The 16,160-nt window shown below is 32.7% G+C and overlaps 1 protein-coding gene across 1 annotated transcript; it reads right to left on the bottom strand.

Annotated features, from left to right (window-relative positions):
- Window positions 1-5,729: 5,729 nt before the first annotated feature.
- On the bottom strand, window positions 5,730-15,156 carry LOC123886528. Its single transcript, XM_045935839.1, has 10 exons — window positions 15,137-15,156; window positions 14,594-14,882; window positions 8,355-8,452; window positions 8,165-8,251; window positions 7,911-8,067; window positions 7,253-7,738; window positions 6,840-6,982; window positions 6,557-6,719; window positions 6,309-6,399; window positions 5,730-5,816 (listed from the first exon to the last, which is right to left on the bottom strand). The coding sequence occupies exons 1-8, from the start codon at window positions 15,154-15,156 to the stop codon at window positions 6,575-6,577; spliced, it is 1,425 nt and encodes a 474-aa protein (XP_045791795.1). The 3' UTR covers window positions 5,730-5,816; window positions 6,309-6,399; window positions 6,557-6,574.
- Window positions 15,157-16,160: the final 1,004 nt, after the last annotated feature.

Raw genomic sequence — 16,160 nt, 5'->3', positions numbered from 1 at the left:
TACCGGTTGGTTTCCTATCCGATTTTTGCTCATAACCGAACCGTTTTCATGACTGGTTCACGCTCCGACCGGCCGGTCCGGTCCGGTTTTGATAACCTTGGTTCTACCTCATTCCGTTTTTTCTATATTTGAGAGCTTATGTGCTTTGGGCACGAATAGGAACAAAGGATAAAAATATGGTTTCGCATGCGGTGATTTGGGCAAGGTAGTGACGTATGACGAGATTGTTGATAGCATTAAATTTGTTTCTTGGAAGTGATTATTGGCTAAATAAATTAGTTCATCATGTTTGTTTTATGAGTGGTGTATTGATAACCCTTTCGATCGACTAGGTAAATAGTTTCTGTGTAGAGAACTACATGCACCATTTCCCATTATTTATAATATTTCCCCATTTTGTTCAAAAAAAAGAAAAGAAAGCACAAATAACTTGGCTTATAAGCAAGATTTATTTAATAAAACTACTACTAGAAAATATGCATCTTTTAGAGCTATTGGTCGAAAAGCAAATATAATTGTCTCTGTGAGTTTAGTTCAGTTGATAGGAACATCACATTATAAATCAGTTGATAGGGAATTCTAGTCATTAGACTACTTGACAAAAAAGAAATACAACCTTTTTGCATGATTAATTCTGTAGTAATGTCTCTTGCCATTCCTTCTGAGAGTTTGAGTATTCTTATACTCAAGATTCAAGATATTTATAATAATGTTTTTGCCGTATTAAAAAAAATTATTGACATCACAATATGATTCTCTTTTAAAAAATTTCCATTGATATCAAATAATTATACCCAAAAATAATCTAAAAATCAAGATCCAACATTTTTGTTACTAAATCATATCAACATCATTGGAGAAAACTAAGAAAAAAACACATAAAAGTGTCATGTTATATACATAATAATATGCTCAATTAATCTAGTAATAATAATATGCTCATCAAACTTTAAAACACCAAGCATGGTGACGGTGATGATGAGATTTCTCCATATCAATCAGTCGTTGAACCTCGTGAAACTTGTCGATTTTGCAAGGAATGGTGAAGAGTCCATTCTGCTTGAATTCATATTCTTCTTCTTCTTCAGTTGTTTTCAACAATTGTATGAATAATGGATGGTTGACGTAAAATAGTGGGATCACGAACCTTTGTTGCTCTTCGTTTTGACCAACCAACACAGCCAAATACCCTTTTGGAAGAATGTTCTTATTCTTTTCATTGTGGTGATGAAAATTGAGTACCCGAGGAATGTGAAAACTCAAATGGTGGTGATGATTACCACTAATCCCCATAACTTAGACCAAAAAAGCAATATTAACCTAAAGAAAAATAATAACAAGTGTAGTATAATAACAAAAGAGGAAAGGGCAAGGATCAGAAGATTATATAGTGAGTGAGATTGAATAGAGTTAAGCTAGGAAAAGTCGGTGAAAAGATATTGGGAGGATATTGCTCATGATAAATACTTAATTAGAAAACAAAATATATCCGTAAATATTGGAATATAGAGTTAATCTTGTTTTTCTAAACACATTTTATCTTAATCTTAATCAATCAATAGTATAGCCAATTGGTATCAAGTAAAACTTAAAAATAAAAAATTTATTTTTCAACGAACTATATCTCTCTCAAATTTTTAAATAGATTTTCTTCTTTCAATTTAACATATACTCCCTCCGGTCCTTATTATAAGAAACACTTTGACAAAATCACACAGACCAAGGAAGGTAAATTTTCTCATTAATGATTCTAACATTTTATGTTATATTCCAAAACTAACATTTGACTAGCATGGAAAATAGACTTCTCTAATTAATGCACTAGCATTATAATGAATTATTTGATTGTATTTAATAAGGGTACAAATGGAATTGTGTCAAAGTGTTTCTTATAAAAAGGACCAAATAAAAATTTCAAAGTGTTTCTTATAAAAAGGACCGGAGGGAGTATCTCTTTCGACAAACTATTCATCTAACAAATAAAAAATCTCAACAAACTAATTAAATTTTATCATAACTTATTTCAATAAATTTATTTTTCTTTGATATTTTTCGAATTTTCAATATATTATATTCATTATTTTTTTATGTTGCATAAATATCTCAACAAACTAAAAATAGAATGTCATTTTTTTTCTCTTTCTTTTAGAACCAAACAAACTTAAAGCATTTCATTAATTACAAAAAAGTTCAATATAAAAAAAAAAAATCAAATCTATAGAAACTAGTCTACGAATTAACCGCCCTAGATAAAGTATGAGCAACCAAACTAGTCTATGTTTTAGTTTTTAGTAAGTGACACTCTCTTTTGTCATGCTAAACAGTTATTATTAAAAATGATTGTTTTCAAAAGAGAGTGTCACTTACTAAAAACTAAAACATAATTCCTATTTACTTAAAAGCTCACAACCGAAATGAAATAAATTGTCTGAAATATAAACTCCGATTAAACTGAAAACTCATAATAATTGTCTGAATTATTTTTAAAGAGGGACTAAAGTACTGTTTGAAATTAAATAAAAATAAAAAAGAAATACATCAAAGTTCCCATAAAATATTTATGAAATAAAAGAAGCTGAAATTAAAACTAGATGAATTTCCCCATGTTACTAGTATCAGAAGAGACGTCTACATGCCAACCTCAAGTACGAGTAAAGGATTCCACCACAAATCCTAAGATTCACCCTCTACCTGAAAATCTACGATTGCACATCGTAGGGCCAAGCCAACAAATAAAACGTAATAGGGTAAGCACTAATATTCAATAAGTGAGATGAATGCAAGCAAAGTAACTAAATAAATAATTACGTAATGATCGGTAAATGCTAGTTAAAAGAATCACATAAAACAGGATAACAAGTACAAATAGCAAAGTAACTAAACTTAAAAATCAAATCAAATCACATATATACTTTATGTCACAAAATTCCCAAAACTCCCTAATACACATGTGGTACCAATGTCGTAGGTCAGAATTATATTCCTAAAAACACTCCTCTGCACGACAACAAAGGACTTAACACATGGAGAATGCATTACACCAATGACAAATTCTCAAATTATCAAAGTCAACACGACAACAACAAATCAACATGACAACAATTCTCAAATCAAAATTCTCAAGCTCATAATTCTCAAATCCAAAGTTTCAAAAACTAAAAGGTTATAAGCCTCATATTCTCCTCTCTTTTATTCCCAGTTGTGAAAGTGTGAAAATCCAATGCCATTAACGATCAATGGCAACTGCTGAGAATTCTCGGTTAGTGAATTCAATGCCATTTATATGACATTTGACTTTGATGTCATTGCTGCCAAGTTGCAGTATATATATTCACGGCTTATTATTGTTCTTGTTTGTTTTACTTTTGTTTTGACAAACACTAAATACAATCTCTTTGATGTGCAACTAATGGTACAAGATAAAACTAAATACAATCTCTTTGACAAACACTAACAATTAGACCATTATTATTTTATCAAAATACCAACTTTCCTAATGAACAAGTCACTCAAAAACCCTCACCAATCCTAACTCTCAGGTTGTTAATTGCTCAAATTAATTCTACGAAACTAAAGTAATGACCAGAAGCTAACCAACGTCAAAACCGCGTCCGAAAAGCCTAGTGAACTACCCCAAATCACTGTTGGGCAGAACAGCAGCAAGCTGTGTTGGCAATCTCCTAAAAACTCCGTTAAGGCTTGATTCTTAAGTTCCAAACAACCCAAAACAGTCCCAAATTAATCCAATATTAATTTCCTATGATTACTATTCAATTAGGTATTAATTTTGTGATTGAAGATCACCTAATTCATGGTTTTAATCACTGATTAGAAGTTCTGATTTTCTTTCCACTTTTCAATCCAAAATATACACACTCAAAACATAAATGCATAAACCAATATTTCAAAGCAAAGTTGCAGGATGTAAAATCACAAATTATAACAGATCAAGACAAAACGAAATTGCACTCCGAAGTACAAAATCACCAATCAGAATCACAAACCAGAATTCAAAAGGAAGGAATTAAAGAAAGCATAAATCTGTTCTAATTCACCCAATTACTAAACATAAGTCCAGAAATTCAAAGAATGGCTTATGCTAATTCAAAAGGGTAGAATGAAAATAGAATCACCACATAGTAACAAAATTAAAAGGTACGGGACAGATATCAAAATAAAAGAAACAGAGAAACATAAGAACTTAATTTAATCCAGCCAATTACGAAGGAATATTCCCTCAGAAACATATCATTGATGTGAGGTACAAATTAATGCATGTGCAGGTGGAAACATGGAAGACGAGAGAAGAAACAGTGAGAGTAGTGATGCATGAATACAAGGGCTTTGTCTAACATGCACCACTTAACGGTATGGTGCACAAGTGTTCGATATTTTTATAATGAATACGAATTTTACAAAATTCATTATTGGATAGAAAGTTTATATTGTTTGGATCATCCATAAATTTTTTAAATTTTTTTGAAAATAATTTGATATGTTATCGAGACCTATCAAGATTAACAGTATTGAATAAAAATCCATAAACCGTTAATTTTGACGGGTTTTAATAACATATCAAATGATTTTTAATTTTTTTTAAAAAAATTTATGAATAATCTATATGATATAAATTTTCTATCAAAGGTGAATTTTGAAAAATCCGTATTCGTTATAGTGTTTTCGGTGACTTGTGCATAGTGCACAACTTAAGTCACTTGTGCACCATAGACTTTGCCTGAATATAAGAAGAAAGATGAACAACTTTGCAGCAAGAAAAGTGGTTGCTTTTCATGGATAAGGAAGAAAAAAGAGTAAAGAAAGAGAAAGCCAAAGAAGGGATAATAGCATATTTCTCATTAATTTTAATGTTTGTTAAATATAAGAGGCTAAAAATTGAAAAAATAAAATAATAAAATAATATAGGCTTCTGAGAGAGAGGGTAATCTCTTTCTTCTTATACTCTCTTTCTTCAGAAATTTTGAAGTCCATTAATTATTATTTGAAAAAGAAAAGTTTAGAACAATTGCAATTTGCAAGTAAGTAGAATATATTGTGTATATATTTGTGCTACATTTTTATTTTCTTGCTATGCAATTCAATGGTCAGTTATGTTATATGTTCTGTTCTTGTCCTTTTCTCAATGGAAAATAATTATAAGCAATTTAACAAAAAAATATATATTATAAGTTCATTTCTGCAAAATTCATTAAGTAAACAAACTACTATGTAAAATGTTCCATGTATTAACTTTGAAAAGATAAAAGATCAAAGTAAATTATGTAAAAGATCAAGGGCTAAAGTTATATCTTCACCAAAATAGGATCATCATGCAAGAGACATACCTACATCATCTGGGATGATAAAGTTACTAACTACATTCACCGCTGAGGTAATTAGGATCCTTCATTACATTTCACAAGCCTTAAATATCCCTAGCAAGCTGGCATGTAATTGGCAACCAATCTCTAAAACAATTATACTGAAACAAGCATTGGAAACCAATCTCTCCTAGACGAAATGTACTTATTAACCTCGTCTTTCTGCTCAGCTTCATAAACAAACCATTTTTCATTAACTTCAAGTTCAACGACACCTTCATCATGGATTGTCACATCTGAATGATGATATGAATTAGTAAACATGCTGGAGCCTGAATCTCAATAGTATCATTCACAAAAGTTAAGCTAATTCGTTTTAGGAATTACCTTGTAACAAGAAAGCATATTCATCATTACAGCTCCTTAATTGCCAGAATGCCTTACCACTGTTGTCGAAGTACTCAGGCTCAATTCTCACTGCATCACAACATTGGTTCCCTACAATGTTAAAAGAAAATAAAGGTCAACCATTGCAATAGCAGAACATTGAATTCTTACAAAACAAAGAGTAACCATATCACCTATTTCCTATATTTCCCTAATTAGGTATTTAGGTATTGTTTTCAAGTACATACAACCACCTAAATACTACTATCATATTGAAGACATTTATGCATGAAATTGATTTAAAGTCAGAGCATATGAAAAACTCATAAACATCACAACATACGTTTAGGAATTGTGCCTTTTGCCTCAAGCAACTCAGAATGAGCTTTAGCTGCTTCACTTTTAATTTTTGAAACAAGAGCATCACATTCTGAAATTGAGAGGCTAGCCCCATTTGATATAACAGCTTTTGCCATCTCATCCTGCAACTGTTGCTTAAGACTTCTTTCATGTAGATAACATGTACACAATATGAACAACATGCATCAGTTTGCAATTGCACCATTTCAGAAACAAAAAAGAAAGCACCTTGTGACATCTTACCTTTTCCTTAGCTTCAGCAACCTTAGATTTTGCTGCTTTCTTTTCTTCAGCAATTTTTGCATTTTGATCATCAATATAACTCCTTAGATTCCTGAGCATATAAAAGCAATTAGCCAACCACTTTAAACAAGATAAAGACTATTTATTATTGAGAACACAAGCGAAGAAAAAAAAAACAAAGATAAGCAAACAATGAAGTAACAGGAAAATTCTAAGAATAATTTCCTGTTTAAACTTGAAATACTTACATTGTGCCTAGAGCTTCATCACAGATAAAATTTAGAATGATAAGCTTTTTTATCAAGCCAATCCAACGGAAATTCTTTTAGTCCAAGATCAGATTCAGTAATTAAGTCCTTCAAAAGTGTCAACCATGAATCTTTTCCATCGCTAGCAGTTAAGGATGAAGAACTACACCAAAGTGATCAAAAATAGCAAAAGCTTATTATAAGCATACTATACAAAATAAATACTCTCGCCCTTAAAAAAAGTGAAATAAATAAAAAAGTCAAATGGGATAAACAGACTCACTCAGTTTCTGACTCAGATACTATCAAAGTCAACAGCTTGATTTGGAACTCAACCACTGAATTATTTTGTCCACGTCGCAAACTTTGCTTACGTATCAATGCTCTTAAAATAGCTCCAGCTTCTCCTTTCTTCACATCAAGAGCCTAATTATACATGGGAACAAATGTGAGAAAACTTGATAAAGCAACTTTGAACGGATGTAAAAACATTATGTCTAGAAAATTTAATTCAATTTAAAGGAATGAGTAAATAATGACATATTGCAAAGTAAATCTAAGGGTTGATGTTTAGATTGCATGATATTAATAAAATGGTAAGTAGTTCTGATAGGTCTGTTATTGGTAAGTAGTTGATATTAATGTTTAGATTGCATGAACAACAAACTGTATTCTAATATTCATAATAACGCATACCTTTCCAAACACTCTGCAGAATTCTAAAAACTGCAACGCATTCCCAACATCTTCTGGTGCAAACTCAATGTCTAATATATTTATCATCACTATGCCAATGGGCAAAGGAACCTCTTCCTTAATTTTTTGTGCATGCAAAACTATTGGATTTGTTTGAGACTTGGCACTAGCATTGTCACCACCACCCATCACAACAGGGCCATCGATTTGACCACGAATCATGCCATGATTCTCTTCTACTTTTGGTTCCATTTCAGCATTTGCATTTCTTTTTCTTTTCACTTCGCAATCTAAAACACCATTACAAAGTTTAGGCTTTTTCAATTTGTTGTTTTGGCAAGCATCATCCACACTGTTGCCATTAGATATTTCCTTTAACTGTCCCCGCTTCATTTTCTTGGTTTTCTCATTTTCCACCTTTAAAACTTTTTTTCCACTTAATGAGTTTTCCTCCCCAGGTTCCTCTGATAGATGCACAACAAGCTCCTGTAGTATATATCAAATATGAAAATCAACCATAAAAACTACGAAAATCAACACATTTTTGCATCTGTCATATAATTTGAATTGCATACATGAAGAGGAAACTTATTAACCATCAAACAAATTAACTTATGTGTCAACTACAGAAAAAACGGAAAGAAATCAATCGACAAACCTTTTCCAAAGTAGCTTCCTTAATAGGCAAGACAGCAGAATTGTTCAATTCCAAACCTTCAGAAGTCTTCTTGCTAAGCATTTCTGACACGGAGTTAAAACCAGAGGCCTTTGCTGTATGAACTAGTATACCAGTAGGTTGTTGACCTCTTTTTTTCCTACAAGGTCACTCTTCTTTCAGAACAAACACAAAAAATGGTACAGAATGAAAATCACAACACCAAATTCAAAACACATTTTCAAATCACAACTTACATGCATAAACTACAGTTGCAGATGCCTTTGCACTTTGGACAATTCCAATCATTCAATAGATCTACCTCTTCAGCCTTTTCCCCATATCTAAATTCGACACACAAAAATAAAAATCACACCATAAATTAATCTACCTTCGTATCCTTAACAAAATAGAATAATTCTGAAAATACAAAATGGTGAACCAGACCTATTCAAGAGGCATTTATGGCAGAACCTAATGAGACAAGGCTTCCCATTTCTTGGATTCTTACAACCAGCAGAAAAAACTCTTGTTTTTTGCCGGCACTTCAATGTGGAAAACAAAGCAAACAAACATGTTAGCATCAAATGAACTTTATTAAAACTGGAAATTAAAGACATATACAGTTTCTAGCTAGTCAAATTAAACCTCAAAACATTATCATCCTGCAGTTACAACAACCCATCAACCAAGTTCTCATTTTTCATATAATTCCCAATGTTCCATAATAATTCCTATACCTATGGTCAAATTATGCTCTCTCCAAAAATCATCATATCTCAGAATAACAAACAAACACATAACAAAACATCAAAAAACAAGAAATCCACACAAAGAATAAACCTTCAAACATCGTCACCCTACAACCCATCAAAGAAATGATTTGATTCTTCACATTAAATTTGGGTTTAAAAAAAGGTATGCAATCGTATATGGGTCGTTAGCTAACAATATACTCAATGCAAACTAATTCCGACAGCCTTTTATAATGACAACACAATAAATCAAACACCAATTTTAGCCCAATAATTAAACTCCATAATCAGATTCATAGAAAAACAGAAGATCAATCTTTTCAGTAATAAAATTCACAAAAAACAATTCATGTCCCACTTCTTGAGGGTGCCATGCCAAGTAGAAGCGACATCAAGCGCACGAACACTGTTGTTGAAAATTTTTGCTTCCTTCCTACACTCACTCACAAGTCACACACACACACAAACATCTTTGTTTGCTTGTAATCTTACTTCCTAACTTCAATATATTATCTACTACCACATAAAACAGCGACAGCTCATTGGAAATCGCAACACAAACACATTACACCGGTAATAATTCGAGAAAATGGAATAATTAAATGTAACTGAATCCAAAGAATATTGTTCAATACATTATCTACAATTACCAGATTACACAATTGTTGAGAATAATTCAAAGTTAGTTAAAATTGAGTTAGTTTGGTTGTTGCAAAAGCTGTTACTTGCTTTACAAGTAAAACAGAATTAGTTAGTGTGTAGGTTAGTTAGTTGAGTTAACTGCTATGTTAATAAGTAACCATAGTTGGTTAATGCTAACTCATTGGTTTTGTGTATAAAAACCATACTACACCATTGTAAAGATATAATCAATTGATCATTAATGAAGTTAACCCCTTTCTCTCATTCTTTCTCACAATTTGTTCATTTACATTCATCCATTCATTGTTCATAGTTCTAACAAACTGGTATCTAGAGCCTCAAGGTTCGTGGCATTAAAGAATTGATCAAGATTCACTGCAATTTGATCAATTAACTCAGGAAGAAGATGACAAGCCAACTAGAAACACTCAGCAACAGTTTTGGTGGGAAATTGCCAATTCTTGATGCAAGCAATTGGGATCGATGGAATAAGCAACTGAAATTGATATTTGGGTTTCAAGAAGTACAAGATGTGGTTGAAACTGCTATCACTGAATTAGCAGCAGATGCAACAGACAATCAGAGGAATGCACATCGTGCATTGAAGAAGAAAGATTTCAAGGCAATGTTCTTCATTCATCAATGTGTTGATTTGGTGAATTTCCAGAAGATTGAGAATGCAACATCAGCTAAGGAATGTTGGGACATTCTTGAGAAAGCACACTCAGGGAATGAGAAGCTGAAGCAGGTTAGATTACAAACTTGGAAAAGAAAATTTGAACTGCTGCAGATGGAAAACAATGAAAGCATTGCAGATTACTTTAACAAGATCACAAACATCACCAATCAGATGAGGAGTTGTGGTGATACTTGTGACAATCAAACCATTGTTGGTAAGGTTATGAGAACTTTATCTCCTAAGTTTGATTATATCACTGTTGCAATAATGGAAACCAAAGATTTGTCAACATTGACATTGGATGAATTACAATGTACACTGGAGTCTCATGAACAAAGAATCATGGAAAGAACAAAAGATAGGGCCACTGATCAAGCATTGCAAGCTCATGCAGAAAAGAAAGGCAATGGCAAATGGAAGGGGAAAGATAAGTCCAAGAAGAATAATAATTCCCAAGATAACTCAAAGAAAAACAATGATCAAGCTGAATCTTCATCTCAAGGCACTGCATCAAATCAAGATAAGAAAGGGAAGTTCAATTTGAAGAACATACAGTGCTATAATTGCCAGAAGTTTGGTCACTTTGCAAAAGATTGCAGAGGCAAGAAGGTTCCAAGGTATGGAGGTAAGAATAAGGCTGAAGCACATATTGCTCAGGAAGATAGTGACTCAGAGGTTGATCCAACACTGTACATGGCTACCATTACAGATATTGAAGATGATCAAGAACATTGGTATCTTGACACAGGTTGCAGCAATCACATGACAAGTCATAGAGACTGGCTAATCAACTTCAACAGTTCATCAAAAACTAAAATAAGGTTTGCAGACAATAGAACAATTCCAGTTGAAGGAGTAGCTGATGTGTTGATCAAAGGCAAGAAAGGAAATCAAGCCATCATCATTGGTGTTCTATATGTACCAGACATGAAAACAAATTTACTAAGTTTGGGACAGTTACTAGAGAAGGGATTCATTATGCATATGGAGAATAACATCATGGAAGTGTATGATTCTCAGAACAACACTATTCTGAGAGCTCCTCTATCTCAGAATAGAACATTCCAAGTCACCTTGACTGCAAATCAATCCCAATGTCTGGCTACAATAAAGATCAATGACCAAGCTTGGTTATGGCATCTGAGGTATGGTCATCTCAACTTTAAAAGCTTGAGTTATCTGCAAAACAATGAACTGGTCAATGGATTACCTGCAATTAAGATCCCTAGAGATATATGTCAGCATTGCTTGATAGGCAAGCAAGCAAGAAAGTCCTTTGTCAAGGATATTGCAATGAGAGCTAAGCAGGTACTTAATGTAGTATATACAGATGTATGTGGTCCATTTGACACACTATCTTTAGGAGGAAACAAGTACTTTGTATCATTCATTGATGAATTCAGCAGAATGATGTGGATTCACTTAATGAAGAGCAAAGATGAAGTGCTTCAGAATTTTAAGGCATTCAAAATGTTAGTTGAAAAGCAATCAGAAAAGAAGATTAAAATTCTAAGAAGCGATGGTGGTGGTGAATACACCTCAAATGAATTCAAGACATTTTGTTCAGAAAATGGAATTCAGCATGAAATAATAGCTCCATACACTCCTCAACACAATGGAATGGCTGAAAGGAGGAATAGAACTATCATGAACATGACCAGATGTATGTTAAGAGAAAAGAATCTACCTCACAGCTTTTGGGGTGAAGCTGTAGTCACAGCCTGCTATGTTTTGAACAGATGTCCTACAAAGCAAATGGATAAGGTACCAGAAGCAATTTGGTCAGGTCACACACCATCAGTGAAGCATCTTAGGGTATTTGGATGTCTTTGTCACAGACACATACCAGATCAAAAGCAGAAGAAACTTGATGATAAAAGTGAAATGATGATCATGATAGGATATCACACTGCAGGTGCCTATAAACTCTACAATCCAATCACAAAGAAGGTAACCAGCAGTAGAGATGTCACTTTTGAAGAAGATAAGAGCTGGGATTGGAATGGAAATACAGCACAAGATAAAAAGTATGTTCCATTTCAGTTACTTGATGAAGAAGCAACTGAAGAAAACACTATGCTAACACCTCCAACAACGGCAAATGAGCCAGTTGTACTAAGAAGATCAGAAAGAGGAGGTATTCCAAAGAGAAATCTGCAAGGGTATGAAACAATCCCAGATGACATGATCACACCAGATGGTGATATAGTGCATTTTGCATTATATGTAGACATTGAGCCCTTGACATATCAACAAGCAGCAAAATATGAAGAATGGAGGGGAGCAATGGAGGAAGAAATAGCCTCAATTGAAAAGAACAACACATGGAACTTGGTCCATCTGCCTGCAAACAAGAGGCCTATAGCAGTCAAATGGATATACAAATTGAAATACCTACCTGATGGCACTATAGCAAAGTACAAAGCACGATTGGTTGCCAAAGGATTCCTACAGAAACAAGGTATTGACTTTACTGAAATCTTTGCACCTGTGGCAAGGATTGAAACTGTGAGACTAGTTGTTGCTATTGCAAATCATTTTGACTGGGATTTTGTTCAATTGGATGTCAAGTCTGCATTTCTAAATGGCAAACTTGAGGAGGAAGTATATATTGAACAACCTCAGGGTTTCATAGTTAAAGGAAAGGAAGATCATGTGTTGAAGCTGAACAAAGCATTGTATGGCCTAAAACAAGCACCAAGAGCTTGGAACATGAGAATAGATGAGTTTCTCAGCAAAAATGGATACTCAAAATGCACTGTTGAACATGGAATCTATGTCAAAGGTACATCACAGAATAGACTTTGCATAGTGTGCCTATATGTTGATGACTTACTAATAACTGGCAGCAGTAAAGATGAAGTTAAGAAGCTGACAAGTCTGCTAAGCTCAGAATTTGACATGACCAATTTAGGAGGTTTGAAATATTTTCTTGGGCTGGAATTCACTAAGACAAGTAGTGGTATGCTGATACATCAGAGGAAGTATGCTTCAGATATACTAAAGAGATTCAACATGATGGATTGTAATCCAGCTAACACTCCAATGGAAACTGCATCAAATTTGAATGCTGATGATGAAGGCAAATCTGTGAATAGTACTCACTATAAACAGATGGTAGGAAGCCTTAGATATGCTTGCAATTCAAGGCCAGATATATGTCATAGTGTACGGATTGTCAGCAGATTTATGCAATCACCTAAACTGTCACATATGCAAGCAGTGAAGAGAATCCTAAGATACCTACAGGGCACAATTGACTATGGTGTTTTGTACACCAAAACAGATGAGGACCAAAAGAAGCTTGTTGGTTATTGTGACTCTGACTGGTCAGGTGATAAAGTTGAAAGAAGAAGCACAATGGGATACATCTTCACATTGTTCAATTGTCCAATCTCATGGAGTTCAAAAAAGCAAAGTGTAGTTGCCTTATCCACATGTGAAGCAGAATAAATTTCTGCCTGCAATGCTGCTTGCCAAGGAATTTGGTTGCTAGCATTACTGCAGGAAATGAAGATTGATATTGAACAGGAAGTAGAGCTAATGGTTGACAACAAATCAGCCATTAATCTGGCCAAAAACCCTATAGCTCATGGAAGAAGCAAACATATAGAAACAAAGTTTCATTTTTTGAGAGATCAAGTTACAAAGGGGAAGATCAAAATGACTTATTGCAACACAGAAAAGCAAATGGCAGATGTGCTCACTAAGCCATTGAAGATTGATAGATTCAAGGATTTAAGAAGAATGATGAATGTTCAAAGCCTTGAGACTTTGAATTAAAGGGGTGTGTTGAGAATAATTCAAAGTTAGTTAAAATTGAGTTAGTTTGGTTGTTGCAAAAGCTGTTACTTGCTTTACAAGTAAAACAGAATTAGTTAGTGTGTAGGTTAGTTAGTTGAGTTAACTGCTATGTTAATAAGTAACCATAGTTGGTTAATGCTAACTCATTGGTTTTGTGTATAAAAACCATACTACACCATTGTAAAGATATAATCAATTGATCATTAATGAAGTTAACCCCTTTCTCTCATTCTTTCTCACAATTTGTTCATTTACATTCATCCATTCATTGTTCATAGTTCTAACAACAATTACAGCTAATTAGAAATTACTCAACAATCTAAACCTATCAAGCACCAACACAAAACAATGACAGTTCATTAGAAATTACTGCATAATCATTAATCAGAACAAACTAGATTTCCTGCTGTTTTGCAGGACACTGTAAAAGTTCTGGACCATTCAATTTTAAATTAGAGGCCAATATCATTTTATGTTTAAAACTGAGTTTAAAATCTACGCAATCTGATCTCAAATCAATGAACTCAATCTACTATAGTGTAAAACTGCATTAAAATCCAAATACCGAACATTAGACTATCGCATCATCGACCCGTGCAATAATCTGGTAAAATGGAATATTGAGGTTTTAGTGCTACATAGATCTGAACTAAAAAAAAATATGATTAATTGAATATAAAATATATTAAGTTAAGTAAACAAATAAATATACAAAATGTGTACAATCAGAAACCCTAGGAGCAGAATCAAGCAAAATAGGGAAATTATGAACTACTAGTACTATCATAGAAGGTTAGAAAACGAACCTGATGACAAGATTTACCATTTTCAGAATCATAGATTCTGTTTCCAATAACACGAATTCCACGTGAGTTGTTACGACTAACTTGGTTTCCAGTGGCATCAACAACATTGCTCTGATTGAGCTGTAGTGAAGAAGATTGTAAAAGAAAAAAGAGAGAGAATTTGACTTTGGATTGGAAATGAAGAGAGAGAATATAAACCCTCCTTTTACGGTGTTGGCGGGAAGATGAACGTTTGAGAATTTGATTTTCAGATTTCGGCTTAAATTTCGAATTTGCTAATTTGGAACGCCTTTTTTATGAGCTTTTTTGAAATTTAGAAATAAAATGTTGTGTCTTTTAGAAGAAAAAAAATATGAGTTACAACTTACAAGCTCTGTTTGGATTAGTTTATTTTTTTTAGTTTATACAAAACAACTTATAAAAACAAATATTTTATGTTAATTTATAAGTTTTTACTAATAAAAAATGTATTTTTATAAACTATTTTTTCATAAACAACCTTAATAAACTTAGAATAATACATAAAAACTTATTTATTTATACCGTATATAAAGACAAAACATTTTTTTGTGTAGCCTTTTTTAAAAAATCCAAAAATACCCTTAACGGTTTTTTATTTTATTTTTCATTCGCACTTTTCTTTAATAACTTACAAAACAAACTACTCTTTTTAATTTCCAAAATCAACTACACACTTGCATTTTTATTCATTTGTTCCATTCTTTTAGTTTACACATCTTCTCTATATTTATTCAACAAAATTCATAAAAAGATATATATAAAAAATCTATAATATTATCTTTTACACAACTTAACATAATAACAAAATTGGACCACACAGACGGGCACAAAGGCCACTAGTTTACATAAGTTCAAAAAAAAAATTCAAATGGACCCATAGTATGAAGTTTTCATAGTTGTTACCAATGATTAATCTACATCGAAAAATCTGTGGGGCACATTAAGTGGATTCTTCCCACTCAAGCGATTTTTTTTTCATTTATAGGAGTTAAGTATAACATTGACCATCTTCTTAAGGGGTTTCGGGCTAGGATGTAGTAGGTATAGATATTTTATTTATAAAAATTCTTTCAATTAGTTCATGTGAGTTTAGCTCAGTTGGTAAGGACGTTGCACTATATGTGCGGGAGCCCGGGTTCGAACTCGAGACACTTCACTTATTCACTTTTAAGGTGAATTTTCTAGCCACTAGGTTATTTGACAAAAAAAAATTCTCTCAATTACTCATGAGTAATTTTGATTTTACGGGAATTAAATGAAGTTATTCATGAGTAATTGAGAGTTTTTTTTTTTTTACGAAAAATGCAGACTCTCAATTACTCATGAAAAGAATTGAAAATTGGAATTGAGTGATTTTGATTTTAGTGGAATTAAATGAAGTTATTCATGAATAATTGAAAGAATTGAAAATTGGAATCGAGTGATTTTGATTTTACGGGAATTAAATGAAGTTATTCATGAGTAATTGAGAGGCTTCAATTTTATTAACACTACAATCTTCATTATAATTTTTTAAAAAATAAATTAAAAATTATGTGGAGGTTTC

Source organism: Trifolium pratense, linkage group LG5 (assembly GCF_020283565.1).
Source record: "Trifolium pratense cultivar HEN17-A07 linkage group LG5, ARS_RC_1.1, whole genome shotgun sequence".
Lineage (NCBI taxonomy): Eukaryota > Viridiplantae > Streptophyta > Magnoliopsida > Fabales > Fabaceae > Trifolium > Trifolium pratense.
This window is presented reverse-complemented; position numbering and strand designations above follow the sequence as displayed.